At 41.7% G+C, this 16,156-nt stretch overlaps 1 protein-coding gene across 3 annotated transcripts in view; it reads left to right on the top strand.

Moving 5' to 3' along the window:
• Window positions 1-990: 990 nt before the first annotated feature.
• tpst1 (tyrosylprotein sulfotransferase 1) overlaps window positions 991-16,156 on the top strand; it is a 29,512-nt gene continuing 14,346 nt past the window's right edge. The window contains exons 1-2 of one of the 3 annotated variants that reach the window (XM_056610626.1): window positions 991-1,179; window positions 9,077-10,136. In XM_056610626.1, the coding sequence (XP_056466601.1) occupies window positions 9,280-10,136 (857 nt within the window). In that variant the 5' untranslated portion in view covers window positions 991-1,179; window positions 9,077-9,279. Of the gene's footprint in view, window positions 2,259-9,076; window positions 10,137-16,156 lie in introns of all 3 variants that reach the window. The other 2 variants (XM_056610625.1, XM_056610627.1) reach the window with 2 other exon arrangements.

The following is a 16,156-nucleotide window of genomic DNA, read 5'->3' as shown; positions in this document are numbered from 1 at the left end:
TGTAACAAGAGAATGGACATAGTTCTCAAAAATATAGTTCTCAAAAAAAATTGATAAAATAGAATATTCAAATGCAAATTTAACCACTGAAACAGAGAGCACTCTTTTAAGAAAAAAATATAACGCCACGCTCCCCTGGAAACAGCTGGTGGTTTTGTGCAAGCTCACTAACTGAAAATAAAAAATGAAATCACGCATGTAATGGAATCCCAATCTCAACCAGATGGAAAAATTCAAATTCTCCTCATTGCTCAGACACTACTTTACTTTACAGACTCTTCGATAATGGAAGACAAAGATGACATACTCAAAAGACTATGTAGCAAACGTGCTTTTGCAACAATATTTCAACAGGATCACAATTTGGTAAACCAAATGCCTATGTTGAAACGGCTTCCAACATTTTTGCTATTTTGTTGCTTTGATGAGAAGAGTTGAATGTGTTACGCATTTTGATTATCAGTCACTGCAATAGTAGTCAGTAAAAACAGATTTTTGCTTCACAACACACAGGCACAGAGAGACAAAAACGGATCTTACGAATAGAGTCAGAGAACAACTATATAGACAGAGGGTTGCACTTGGGGTCAAGGACGTCAGTCATGCAGTTTTACATTGATTACATTTTCCTTAAGACCACCTATTCAGGCAGTGTATTGGGGATTCAAGTATTTCCATGTCCCCACCCCCCCCCCCCTGCCACCAACAAGCAAGTGGCAGGGTGTTGTTGATTGAGTAACCTTTATCATTCCCCACTCTCCAGTGACTCTCAGTGCATAAGGTGATCTTCACACTGCTTTCCTGAGGAAGTGATTTTATATCCGTCCCCCTCTTCTGCAAAGCTAAATTACCCATTTTGGGGAAGTGTGACGTATTTTTGTCATGAAATGGCAGTCATTTGTTTGATCTGGACTCTGTAAATATTTGGTTTGTACTGTCTCAGTGACCGCTAGTCTGATCAATTTTGGTGGACTTTGGTATAATGCTTGGAACTTTGATAAACACTAATAGATTAATTTCTAGTTAGAAGCATCCACTGTCAACAGAACGGTGATCTACACTTGGACACCTAGTGTATCCTTTAAATCTTGCTTCTCACCTCTTTCTCCATTTGTTCTTGTGCAAGTACTTTTTAAAATCCGTCCTCAGATCTGCCGGTCATTGTCTGACCCATTGTGGGTAAGTGAGATTCCTAGGTTTAGGTTTCCATAGGATTAGAGTTAAGGTTAGAGTTTGCCCTCATTCACTTGAGCTCTTGTGGCATAATTTGCATTCAGTGATATGTGATTATCTGTTTTAGAAATGACAATAACATGGATTAACATGTCAAATGTATTGATTATTGCTTGTGTGACTACAAGGCTCTACATTTGTGTGGCTGTTGAACATCTATTCTTTGTTAATATTAAGAGGATTTTCATTCTGTTTTTATTGAGTGATATTATCCAAGTCAGTCCTGCGTCTATTTTATGCTTTAAAACATTCTTATTTAGAATAGCTTTCGAAATAATTTAAGACTTGATAAACGTACTTGAGGTTGAGGTTTGGCACAGTAGGCTATAACTGCATATTGAGGATATGATTTTTTGGAGAGCATTAGAAAAAATGCTTTTACTAATGTATTGGTAGACAGTCTTTGAATTCCTATAGATTTGTACATTTTTGAAACATGAGATGCAGCCTTTATTGAAATTCATAAACAAACTGTCGATATGGTAGGCTAATATGAATAATTGCAGGTCGTTGACGTAGCGTGTGAATACAAAAGTGTATTGCAATATGCTATATTTGTGTCAACACTTTCCTTTAATTAATTTGGCACTCACGGCAAAATACCAATTAACTGCTTCTTATGCCTTTAACATAATTAACTCACATACATAGGTCTACTCCTGGGACATAAAATAAAACAAGGTAGGCCTACCCTTATAATTTACAACCACAACACGCTGTTTCTTTAAATACGCTATAACCCCGCCCCCTGTCATACTGGACCAATCCGCGGCACTGGCACAGATACGTCTTTGAATTATGGTCCAATATTAACTCGCCTCTCAAGAACAGCAGGACATTAGCGGACTACTGCTTTTTTTTTAATATGAACTATCTCAATAGTCATCAAGCCTTTTAAGAAACGGGTGATGCGACGCACCACGTCTGACCACCGAAGACGACCCGGGATGTACAGACCGATGCGTGGGACTCTTGGGCAAGGTTCACGTTGAACCCGCGAATCCACGACGGCTCGTGCGTATGAGGTGGGTTTCAGAAAGCGTCCCTCTCTTCTCCTTCCTCTCGAGCCACACAGACTGCGACAATGTCACGTTTCACACGGACTGCGATCATGTAACGTTTCACACAAAACTGCGACAATGTAAAGCGTAACGTTCCACACAAACTGCGACAATGTAACACGTAACGTTTCACACAAACTGCGACAATGTAAACTGTAACGTTTCACAAACTGCAACAATGTAACGTTACAACGTTACACCCAGTCGGAGTGTCTGCTAAAACATATCCATTCAGTCGTTCCCCAATGTTGCCCACGTCAGATAGGATTGATGATAATACATACAAATACATGTGTTGTGTGACTGTTGAAATGTGAGTCTATTTCTCGGTTATGGCTGGTCAAGTCGTGTCCTATGGACGAATAATGTCATTCACTGGTAATAGTTAAGGATAGGCTACATGTCAACTCACAGAGGACGTGTTGTATTCTGTGGTCCACCTTTCCTATTTCTAAATGAATAGCCCGTCTATAGGTCTCTTCTCTACTCGTTACTGTGTTGAGGAACTGATGGCTTGCATGTATATTTTCCTAATAATGCGTGGCATACATAACTGGGGATAATGGTCACCATTAACGTAAGCCTGACGCTTTAGTCCCCTTCATTTCCTTCATCTTGGGCTGGGTCTTCGTTAGTATAGTTGGATTCACACTAATTTCCAGATTCGGATAGTTTTTTAAGAGAAATTATGTTTTTAGTAGGCAAATAACAGCTTGTCTTCGCTGGATACATCCCCTGAAATCCCAGTCCGATCACTAACATAACAGTACCATCAAAGTATATATTGCAGTCATTGGGCGCCACTGCAGCTGTTGGTGAGCATAGCGTGTGCGCCGGTTCGATTGAGACACGCACATCTGCTCTGTGCAGGTGGTTAGTTTAAAGACAGAAGTCTCGTTTAGACCGATTATTTCCTTTTTTCACTTGTCTGGCTTGGCCCTACAGTGACTTGGCTCCACAGCTGCAGGAACTCAAGTGTTTAGACTCTGGAACGATTGCCCTGATTTCCTGTTTTGAGGAAATATAACCCGCCATCGCATTATAAGTATTATAAGAATCCGTTGTGATGTGCACGTCTAAGAGCTTGCAGCCAGCCCAGCTGACTGTGAACCATTCGGCTGTCCAACAACTATTGCCAACAACGAGAAAGTCAAATGACAAATTGTTTACTCTTTTATTATTCATGGTGAATCCCATCCTATGCCCTTCTTATCTCATCATGCTCATGCTGTACCCAACTGGTCCGCGGAGACACCCCACTACACTCGTACAGTTAATAACTACGAATAAGAAGAGTATCTTCAGCAGGAAGCATTATTGGTATTAGTTTATATAACATTTCAGATTTATGGAATTGCCTTTTTCTTTCTAGTATTGATTGGGCTGTGCACTTTAGATGAACTGTTCGTGGCTGCTATCCTTACATGTGCTGCACATCGTAATTACACACACACACACACACACACACACACACACACACACACACACACACACACACACACACACACACACACACACACACACACACACACACACACACACACACACACACACACACACACACACACACACACACACACTTTAATGTATGTGTCCTGCTGCTTGTTAACCAAGCCAATTCAACATGTGTGGTAATTTAGACAGTTGATAAGTGACGGCCACTTTCATCAGAAAAGCTATCAACACTGTGTACAGAAGAATGGAGCGCAATGGGTTTCGTTTACATATTTAGTTTATAGTATAGTAGTTTGCCCTTTCCCCGGCTTGTTCACCTTGTGACTTGTTTCCTCAATGTATTGTAACCAAACCTTCAATCCAACCTCTGGGGCAGCTCCAATATTGCAAGTGAACACACAATGATGAACTTATTGTAACAGGGTGTTGCCTTGTTGTATAAAAGGAGATAACATAACTTCAACCATCAGAAACAAATGGCTATCGCTTAACCTTTTGTTATGTATGGTCCCCCTGTGGTACGTAGTATCTTTTCTATATTAATTTTGTTAAAGACTTGGTTCATGGCCCCTTTCACCCTACTGTGCTTTTCTGTTTGGGTAATGTGTGTGTCTGAGCTAAGTATTACTGTGCTCGTTGTGTTGTTGATTGGTCCAGCTGTTGTGGGTCAGCTTTGGAATGTGCCACACCATTGGACCCTAATAAAGGCTTATTGGAAGGTAATTTGCTTGAACGTATCAAGTGAGTGACCTATTAATGTGGTGCAATGTGCTTGGTTTTGAACTATAACGTTTGCCGGACTAGGGAGATCGGGTGGTGTTGTTTGTTAACTCGTAACGACTGTTCTTGTAATATGTGTTGTATTTGGATATACCACTTGATATTTGCGACTTCAAATATTAATGGAGATAATGTAAGGGATAAGTTGTGGACCTGCATCTCCCTCTTTATTTTGCAAGCAATAATGTGCAATAATACACCTATTACATACTTACTCAAGAAATCAATAATTTGACACAAAATATAACGACAGCAAAAATATTGTATCTATTTAAAAGTGATTGTATTGCTTTCGCAAAACAATGTTGTCATAGCAACATTGTCTGTTATTCATAGCAGTTTGTGCTTTCAGAATTGAGGATTCAACCAAGCCATGTAATACATTTGATAAATACATTTAGGAGGCTTTCTCTTCATGCGAGTACTGACAGGAGAAGTTCCCTGTTCCTTCCAGTTCTCCTGCTCTCCCCCTCTAACACACTAACCATCCACATCTTTTTCACTGGCGCCTTGCAAAGCCGTATTCCTTCTCCCTGTGATGAAGTGAGGTTGAGGTGGTTGAGTTACACATGCACGCACGCACGCACGCACGCACGCACGCACGCACGCACGCACGCACGCACGCACGCACGCACGCACGCACGCACGCACGCACGCACGCACGCACGCACGCACGCACGCACGCACGCACGCACGCACGCACGCGTTAAGGGATCAATGGAAAAAATATCATGTGAGGAGCTGGAGAAGAAGGCGGATACAGTATCAGTGATGGGAGAGAAGAGCCTCAATTAATTTAAACCCAAACACATTCTTTTATTTTAGCCCCCAGTGGAAAGGTGTAATATGAGCCTTGGCCGAAGGCTAACCGCATCTAAAAAACACTACGTTAGTCCAGCTATCAAAACATGCACTGCCACCTTTCCTAAAGCTATAGGGTAAGGTTATTTTAGGTTCATTATTTTGTCACATGTTGAAATTCTGATTTAAATTCAGACGGCAAGCAATAAATCAAATGCGCTGACCAATTGAAAAAATCTGGTATCTGGCTGTCACAGGCCTTTAATATGCCCCTCCAATCATTTTATTCACCCAGAATGAAATTATTATATGGCATTCTTGTCAGTCTACCTACTGACCAGAGTTACTAGTCCACATGACCACAAGGCCATGCGGTCCTATTGCTAAAGCTAGCGAGCTAGACATGGGTTTTGGGAGTTGCTTTGTAGGAAGGGGTGGAATTTTTCGGGTTAGATACTTTCAAAATCCAGTACACTCTGGCTGGTTCGTCCGTATTGCTTGCTTGCCCTAGCTTTTTTTTTGTCAACCATTATTTGCTTTTCCTTCTCCCTGATCATTCCAGTCCAAGGCCAGAGGATTCTTGAGAAAACCCTGAATTTTAAGGTGTATGTTATGATGACGTCATGGGTTTTGTACCAACCAATTGGATGGAGGTAATCTCTGTTTGCTCTTAACTGTCAAAGATGGCTCGGTCCTGCCTTACTTTTGTTGCATGCTGGGTAACTACTTTTCTCATTGGCGGTCAATAATTTTTTAAGTGAAGCAGTGGAAAATGTCAGAGATGCCGGATTTGCAATAAGAGCACTAACTTTCTAACTAGCCGTTGTAACTTCTAGGATGAATGCAATGTACTTATTTGATAAAAAAACAGGCTGAACTATGATTACTGATTTATTTCAAGAGTATTGTCCTTATTCTAGTTTAACACAATATGTGCCACACGATAAATAATTTGGCCACAATTTAAATCATGTATTTTTAGCATTGATGCTCAAGCTAGAAACTAGACTGTTTCTACCATGCAGTTTTTTTCTTTCTCTGTTGAAATTTGTCATTGAGCAAGAGTGACAGAAGTAGGGCCCGACCGATATTGATTTTTGAGTGCCGATGCCGATTATTTTCAGGGAAAAATTATGATTACGATTTAATCGGCCGATTTAAAAAAAAAAATAATAAAAAAATTAAAAATTTAAAAAAAACATATAAAACGTAGTTTTTGATACCTTAAATATACTTTAAACACTTTTGACGAATATGTGAATTGAATGCAGAACATTTGAGTGTTTTAGAATACTTTTACAGTCAAAAATGAGTGTAATGTAAAATGTAAAATAAATAACTAACTCCCAATGTGCTGCGCTCGTGAGCAGTGACTAACACGTGTGTGCTGAGCAGTATGGTCTCACCGTTAGAGTCTACAGTATAACAAATTAACATGGCCTGGGACCTAAAGAAAAACAGGCACAACATGCTCAAACAACGCGTCTTGTGTACATTGGTGAGGTGAGCGCGCAGCTGCCTGAGCGAGCGTGCTTTCATGTTGTACGGTAAAATTCAATCTCCTCTTTTTTACTCCAGCTAAAGTTGTTAGTTAGCAAGGCGAGTAGGAGCGCAATCTGCAGGATACTAAGCGCAATAACATTTATGAATAAAATATATATATATATATATTTTCAAAAAGGCTATAATCGGCCGATTAAATCGGAAGGCCGATGAATCGGTCGGGCCCCAGACAGAAGGTCTGATATTGCTTGGGCATACTGAAATAATCTTAATGTGAGAAGAGACGATGACATAAGCCTTCCAAAAGGAGATAAATGAATGTGTACTGCTTTCATGTGGCTTTTTTTATTTTTATCCCTCTTCTTTATATCTCTAAGAAAAAGAAAAAAACCCACACAGAGCTGCGTGTTGGAAGGACGGCCTGGGGGCTGCTACTAGGCCTATTAGGATGCAGATGAGCTCGTCTTGGAGGCGTTCTACATGGTGATAAATGTGTCTGCACATTCTAATGTCACCTTGTGAAAACATCCTTTGGCGGAGGGGGTCTGACTCGCCGATATAGGGCAGTTTGCTCAGATGTAAGGACAACCACTTGGTTCCTCTGTTTAAACGGGCCCGCTGGGGAGGGGCCAGCTCATGTCGGAGCCGAAGGGGAAGCAGTTAGCAGGAGGCAGCGGCGACTTGGCCTGCTTGATCCAGAGCCGGAGACAGATGTCCTCAATGTCGCTTTCAAGCCTTTGAATTACACTGCAGTGCTTCGTGGTCAACCTGTTGACAAACCTGCATAAAATATGGATCCATAGCTTCTACACCGGCCAGCTGAAATTACACCGACCAACTGAGAGAGATTGATATTACGGATGGAGTAGTAAAAAAAAAAAAAAACTTATTGGAATACAGCCTAGGTCTACCATGGAGCTGTGCATCTGAGAAAAATATGCATAATTGGTCTCCTAATGCATGCATACAAACCTTGTGATAGGACTTTTCGTCATGAGTGAGGTTGTAGAACTACCCTCTTAAACTAAGAGGTTTGAGTTAACAGATTTGTGCTGAGATGTGTGTGAGGTCGCAAAGGAAAGCAGAAGCTGCAAGGACAAATTAATAGAACTGCAGCTGCTATCTTAGACTATCAATCCTGGAACTGCTGATGATCAATTTAGATGGTTCAGCCTGGAAATGTTGAAGCTTCATTTAGACTATCAATCCTGGAATCAACCATGCTGCTTTTTGTTTAACTGCCTCTTCACGCAGATTCGTCAAAGGCGGTAGTTATTTCAGTCTATTTATATCTCACTTGTGAAGTACAGCAGTGACAGTGTCTGCAATCTACATTTGTAAGAGCGTGACTCCATGTAAAATAAACAGGAAGTTATACTCATAGTCAGCAGATCAAATACCATACTCTTGTCTTTGTTGTCTGCAATACAAAGTAACAGGTGTGTGTGTGTGTGTGTGTGTGTGTGTGTGTGTGTGTGTGTGTGTGTGTGTGTGTGTGTGTGTGTGTGTGTGTGTGTGTGTGTGTGTGTGTGTGTGTGTGTGTGTGTGTGTGTGTGTGTGTGTGTGTGTGACATACACATAATCTAGCCATTTAGAATATAAGTATTTATTGCTTCCCAGGCCTTTTTCATGTTTTTTGTCTTTCTGGTCAGATGTTGTTATTCGCATCTCTATTACCTAACTGCACAGTGATGCATTTTACCAAGTATAGGTAATTATTTAAAACCCAATAGGTTAGCCATTTTACTTTTTTTTACGTTTTTTATTGCCTGAATATGCATTCATATCTTGCTCTATGATAGGAAGTTCTTGCAAACCTCTAGTGCATAGGAAAACTGGTTGGGGGTTTCATGTACCACCAGCTATCTGGAACTGAAGACAGCGCTGCTCTGATTCTCGGCATGCAAAGCCAACACAATGTGGTTTGTATGTGCTTACAGCGGGATTTAAAGTGCTATGTTAAAGTAGGCAGCTCACCGGCTTGGAGAGTGAGTTGCGGACGGACAAATTAGAGACTAAAGACTGCAGTGTTGTTTCTGTCAGCACTGGAACATAAATGTAGGATATGTAGCATGATGCATAACCCATAGGGTTTAAAAACAGGTAAGTTGCCACTTGCTGTGTGTGTGTGTGTGTGTGTGTGTGTGTGTGTGTGTGTGTGTGTGTGTGTGTGTGTGTGTGTGTGTGTGTGTTTCATTGAAGCTTACCCAGGTTTAATATTCTCTTTTTCTGCCGTTCTTCAGGCCTCATGGAGTTAGGGACTCAACGACTGTTGTGCACCAGGCATCTTGGTCCACACCTGGTCCACAGAAGCAAACCTTGACACCGGGTGGGAACCATCAACACTCTGCCTTGTTCCATCCCCCTCCCGCCCCATCCACATTCTCCCTCCTGCGAAGCTAAGTTGTCCAGGCTGCCCCAACGCAGCCCACCTGTGGACCTGAAAATGCTGGGGAAGCTGAAGCAGAACATGCTGGTGGCCTGCCTGGTCATCAGCTCCATCACGGTATTCTACCTAGGCCGCCACGCCATGGAGTGCCACCACCGCTTCGACGAGCACAGCCAGCCGGGCGGCGTCCTCCCGCTGTCTGCGCTGGGGGGCAGCATGCGGACCACCCTGAGGACGGGCCAGAACCTGAGCACCCCTTTCATCTACAATAAGGACATGCCGCTGGTGTTCATCGGCGGGGTTCCCCGCAGCGGCACCACGCTCATGCGAGCCATGATGGACGCCCACCCGGAGGTGCGCTGCGGCGAGGAGACCCGCGTCATTCCCCGCATCCTGGCCATGAAGCAGATGTGGAGCCGCTCGGGCCGGGAGAAGATGCGCCTGGACGAGGCGGGCGTCACGGACGAAGTGCTGGACGCCGCCATGCAGGCCTTCCTCCTGGAGATCATCGTCAAACACGGCGAGCCAGCCAACTTCCTCTGCAACAAGGATCCGTTCGCCCTGAAGTCGCTCTCCTACCTGGCCAAGATCTTCCCCCAGGCGAAGTTTGTGCTGATGATTCGCGACGGACGCGCCTCGGTCCACTCCATGATCTCGCGGAAGGTGACCATCGCGGGGTTTGACCTGGGCAGCTACCGGGACTGCCTGACCAAGTGGAACCGGGCCATAGAGACCATGTACACTCAGTGCCTGGACGCATCTGACAAGTGTCTGCCGGTGCATTATGAACAGCTAGTCCTGCATCCTGAAAAATGGATGAGGACACTGCTGAAATTCCTTGACATTCCCTGGAATGACGCTGTGCTCCACCACGAGGAGCTCATCGGGAAAGTCGGAGGGGTGTCACTCTCCAAGTAGGTAGAACTTTAACAGCCGGTTTGTTTTTCAGCAGCTGAGTTTTTTTTTTTTCTTGACCCTATGTTGCTTGAATCTGATATCTAGGGGTAGAGTTCCAGGAAGGATTTCACAAAGGAAATAAACTTCCTGTTATTAAATGTCAAATGGGAGCAAGAGAAAGGAATGGAATGTGTACACTATCATCCTGCTTTAAACCCCAAGATGAAATGAATTGAGGTAGTCTAGCCTTTTGCACTTTCTTTGAAATACTGCATGCTTAATCCCTGATGGCAGTTTTCCATTTCCTTACTTTCCATTAAGATACCAAGTCACTTCTGGCATGATGGTGCCATGGCGTCATAGTTAACATGATTTGAGCAATACTTTGAAGCGATTTCAACAGCAAATATAACCGCAAGCAGTGATTAACGGGGTCTGAGCAAAATTAAAAGTCAACAATAATGGAAGATGGATATGGAAGATTTATAATTATGACATATCATTTTAAAGGATAGATGTTGATGAAGATGTTCCCCTTAATGCCATACTTTGCCTCGGCTTTCAGGTGAATGGGCTGCAGAGCAATGGCCAAATATCATATTGTCTTACACATCATATCATTAGCAGATGATTGTGAATAAGCTGCCCTGAGAGCTTAACTTCTGCATGTGTTTATATGCAGGGTAAGTAAGCCCTCAGGACTTTCCCTGCCACTTATGCGTCACCGCGTATTTGACTGGTGAACTGGTCGGACTGGACCACGTTCCTTGTCCACATTCCTTACACAGTATGGCTTCCCAAAGTTACATTTTGTGTGTGTGGTTGGAACTAATATTCAGTTTCCACAATGTCCTTGGGAGTCTGCCGTCATCTTAGATAAGTAAATGGTGAATCAAGCATCCTTGTAAGCAGCAGACTGGTTCCCGGCCTGAGTCACAGTGGTTAGTTGAGCATAAACATTGCCTGAATTGTCAAGAGGGCTCCTAGCTGTAGGACACATTCCTTAATCATTCTCCCCCCTCATATCCCTGACCTATGTCAGCTTGGTTTTTGTTAAAGTTTTGGGGAACCCCAGCCCAACCCCCATTCCTTCTTTCCTGCCACGTAGCACTGGAGGCCCATGGAAGATCCCCACAGAGACATTTGGATCAGGTTCTCTTATTGTCTCCGTATGAGAACATTTGTGTTCTCATAACTTTATATTATTGTCCCCAGTCTAAACTGGTAAAATGTGCTACTTCTAGCGAGACGTCAGGATATTTTGCAGACACATCGTCAAAGTGTATCCCATAGCAATCCAAGGTAATATAAGATATCAGCCTATATTGTAGTATTGCAGAGGTCAATGCCATCCTTGCATCTAAAACATTCAAGTAAAATCAAAACTGGCAGTGTCTCTTTAACACCATACTCCTCCCGTCTGTTTTCATGTGGGGCATATTTACAATTGGTTTCATATTGCATTATTTTCTCTTATTTTTGGTTGGCTTTGTGCAGCCTTCAGGACATTTTCTGCATTGTTAGAAATTCTGGGTTCAGCTGTGCATCAGCTCCAGATTAATGAGACAGAATTTGAGGCGAGACTGTGTAGTATGAAGTCCTACAATTTCATTTCACTTAGACTGGCTGAAGAAGATCCCTTTAAGTGTTTTATTCCTTTATCAGATAAGGCTTTCTTTAAATGAGCAGCCAGAGTCCCATTCAAAAAGAGATACCATGAGGGATGGAAAAAAAAATAGAGTAATTGGTATTTTTTTTTACATCTGATCAGCTCAAATAAATATAAGCTAGAGTTAATAATGGCCTTCTCTATTTGCAAACCTAGCGAATAAGGGATCCCGGCAACTAACTTGTACTCTTTCCAAGTGTTAAGTTTAAGTTGATGATGATTAACAACAATTTGTTTTATGATGTGAAAATCCTTGCCAGAGGGGAGACACATCTGAAAAACATTGCAGATGAGGTCATGGGAATGGCACTGGAGCTGGAGCAGTTGGATGAAATGGCATCAACTGCTCTTTCAAATACTGCTCATATGAAAACTATGGTGTGGCAGCCATTATGATTTCAGCCTTTATTTATTTTCTACTTCCTCTTCTACTTCCATTATCAAGATCAATCTATTTCTGTATCCCTCTCAACTGAGCATTGATGCGTAAGGGTCTTCAAGCTTTGCAACACTTTATTGCAAATCTCTTTGAATAACAATTTTTCTGAAATAAATTACATCACAGAACGCAGCATCTTGCGGCTATTATCAGATGACTCACTGAAACACAGATGTTTCCAACTTAATGGTTTTAACATGTTTTGGATCATATGCAAACCACATTCACATTTTTAAGTCAGTGGTGTACATGGATTCGGATTGACTTCTCAGACCTACAAGACATTTTTAAGATTATTTTTTTCAATAGTTAAATGGTATACAATAATTATTTACATTAAATAGATTTTTATTGTTCTATTTGATTATTTTGTTTCCAAGTGTTTGGTTGCCATTGATTATACCGTATACAAAAATACATTACCATTATGCTTTGACTTTTGAATTGAATGATGATCAGCACTATTAAGTTTCAGTGCTTTTACTGGCTACAATTGTCCATGTTGAGTAGTTGTCCATGCTTAATGACTGGATTTTAGAAATGAAAGCCATAACCTAAAGGCAAAACACATTGATATCTTGCTTTTATGCAAACTGAAATGAGATGGCCTCCCACAAACTCGAATTACTTCAGCCATAGCCTTGCGTCAAAGCCCTATTTCAGTAATTGTATATGCTTCATAAAAGTTGTTATATTAATTAGTGTTTCAACTTTCCATATCTCAGTAAGGTCCAATTTGAAGGAAACTTTGATAGGAATTGAGTACTTTCTAGTAGAGGTTGGTTGAGTGGAAATCATGGAAGTGCTTTGGCGCGCTTGTTAAGGTGCTGTCTGCCGTGGCATTCCTTCGACTCGATGTACTATGGAGTCCTACAAGCACCCTTCAGTGCAGCTTCTGCAGCCAACGAATTAACCATAAGGGCCCTCGAGTCTTATGGGCAGACCAAATCGACCTTGTGTTGCCGTCTCACAAATCCTGCAAACCAAAATACACTTCAAAAGCTTGTGTACCCAGTCTAATCGAATCCCATGGATTCTACCTCAAAATTCTGTAACATTGGAAACTTAGAAAAGTTGTGATCCTGGCAAATCTTGATCCTTTGTCTCTATCCTTCATCCACAAACAACATAAAGGCATTGGGTATCAAGGCAGTGACTGTCTTTGGCACAAGAATAAGAGGCCCTTTCACTGCCCATATATAATGTCCTTTTTATAAGATTTCATAAAATATTAATACACTAGGACCTTAACCAGAGCTTTCTGAGCACCAAAGACATTGCCATTGTTATGAATGTATCCATAACACAGTTAGCCAAGCAGCGACAACAGAAACATCCTGACCGAACTCTTGAACTTTGCCTCAAGATTGGGTGTTAAGGTCGTTCATGTTTAAAAATAAAAATAAAATAATGCAAGGAAGTAATCAAAGTATTATTGACATATAGGGGAACCATTTTGACGAGAAAAGCAGAGGAGTGCAGGTAAATCCAATTAGATTTTCTTAGGTACGGTATTTATAGATGAATATATGTGACAAGAAACATTTTTATATTGCTGCAGATAATCTGATGCTACATTGTTGACAGATTTAGGTTTGATGTAGGTTTGTAACATAGCCAAAGATATGTTTTATGTACTTTTCTGTATATCTTTATTTTTTTCTAATGATTATTAACCATATTATGTTTGAAAGCAAAGCAACGACCTCTAGGGAAAACCATTGTTTAAGCATATATAAGGCTTTTGCATTCAGCAATGCTCGAACTATTTCTGAAAAGAAATTCAGCGGTAAAGGTTACTTTGTATTTCCTGATTGGTTTTATTAAAACGGCCTCTCCCTTCTATTGCCGTGGTCCACAACAATACCCACTAACTGGATCCTAATATAATTTCCTGAAGGAGAAAATCCATGCGTTGTCTCTCCAGGGCATCCCACTGGCGCCCCATCTCTGCCCAGAGCCCATAACAGTCAACCCCCATGACACCTGGTGAAGAGTGCCTCTTATTGACCTGCTCCAACTACCGCCACCACCCCTCCCCAGTTCTGCTCTACTCCCAGGTCTCTATCTACGTGGAGCATCTCTCCGAGTGACCGGCCGTGCCCCAGACCACGGCCTGTAGCGTTAACATCAATTACTCTGCCCTGATTTAGTGGACGCAGCGCCTGGCCGGAAGACCCGCTCCATTACTGGGCCGTCAGCGTTCCGTTTCCCTCGTCCCGTTTGTTCCTCACAAGCTCCCTCTCCCCCGTTTACGATCACAATCTCTCTGCTATCCCGCTGCGTCTCATCAACCCTGGGCGATACAAAAGTCCACTTTGGTTGGGAGAGCCCAGCCATAAATAATTGACATGCCAGAGTACATTAAAAGCGAGTGCCCTGAAGAGGGAGGGTTATGTGACCAGAAGGAGAATAATTTTTTTTTTTTATTAAATTGGATTGATGGTCTTGAGGAGAAGTGGGCGTGTGTTATTTGCATGTCTGAGACTGCAGATGTGATTAATGTAGACGGGAGCAGGGGTCAGTGGCCTGGTGTCTTTGGCTTCTCTACTTGGTGTTAAAGGGATCAAAGTATATCGCCATTACTATGGTTGATGCATCCCTTGCGTATTTTACTTATTATGTTGTGATGCGGCAATACTTATTTATGCATTTTTACGTATTTACGTTGTTGCACAAAATTGGACAGATTACCTGCACTGAATTCAAATCTAGTAAAAAAAACCCTGTCAATCAAAAAATACATTACTTTTGTACCCAAGGAAATGTGTACATTTGAATGTATACATTATACTTGAATGTACTTTTTATTTACAAGGTGTATTATTATTTTTTTCTTTTTAATAAATGCTTTTCAAAGCATATTCTCGTATCATGGAATAGGTCTTTGAGATGCTTAATAGTCTTCTGCCCCAGGACCTTTTTTAAATTTACTCCATCCTTCTACCCCTTCCCTTCGGTCACGCAGTGATCATCTGGAGCTCAGTGTTTCCCCCAGTACTGTGTTGTTAAGGCGGCCGCCTTAACAACAATAGGGCCCCGCCTTGACTACCAATGTATATTAAACGGATACTATATATATATATAATTTTTTTTTTTTTTTCTTTAATAATTTCTTTTTAATTATTATGCATTAACAAAGTACAAAACTCTAGTAGGGAAAGAAAACATACTTCCATCAGGTGTAAAAAATAAAGATCAATAATGCATCAGTAGTACTGTTACAACAATGGTCGTGCCTTAAGGCTTTTTGAATGGGATTGAAATGGAGACACCCCCCTCCCCCCCCCGCTCCTTGACTACCTTGACCACCTTGACTAAGACATTTTCATGGGGAATCACTGGAGCTTGTTGTCTTCCAAAGTGTAATGCTGACCGTGACATTTCACTGAACACACTGACATGTCATGCTAACCTTTTGTCAGGAAAACAAACATGCAATCTTCATGCAATTGTAAACATTACATTTTTGATTGGTTAGCAATTGTCGATAGTTGCCCAAGGAGATGTACAGAACATTTCAAACTAATCTGCGTTTGCCCAGCATTGTCTCCATATATATTTGTCTCCGTATCGGCACTCATGATGAGTTCTTATCAGGCTGGTCTCCCTCCATCTCTACCAGCACACGAGTGGATATTTGGATCGCAGCCCACCTCTTAGAAACGATTTCCACTGTTCTCCTGAGATGAAGAAGTCGGTTTGCTCTATTAATCATGCAGGAGAGTCTCTTCCTGCGCAGTGTAAAGATTAAATTGCAAAGTAAATGGATTAGCGGGAAGTGAATTGCTATGTGGAGGTATACGGACAGGGAAAATGGATGGAGAGGTGTGTATGCCTTTGTGTAGTGCATGTTAGTCTCTGGTTGAGACAAATCCACCCAGAGACTGAAATAAAAGTTAACACTGTTGTGTAAATGTCTGTTCTTA

The sequence above is a fragment of the Gadus chalcogrammus genome, chromosome 16 (assembly GCF_026213295.1).
Source record: "Gadus chalcogrammus isolate NIFS_2021 chromosome 16, NIFS_Gcha_1.0, whole genome shotgun sequence".
In the NCBI taxonomy this organism is placed as follows: domain Eukaryota; kingdom Metazoa; phylum Chordata; class Actinopteri; order Gadiformes; family Gadidae; genus Gadus; species Gadus chalcogrammus.
Note: the sequence above shows the minus strand (reverse complement) of the source record. Positions and strands in the feature narration are given on the sequence as shown.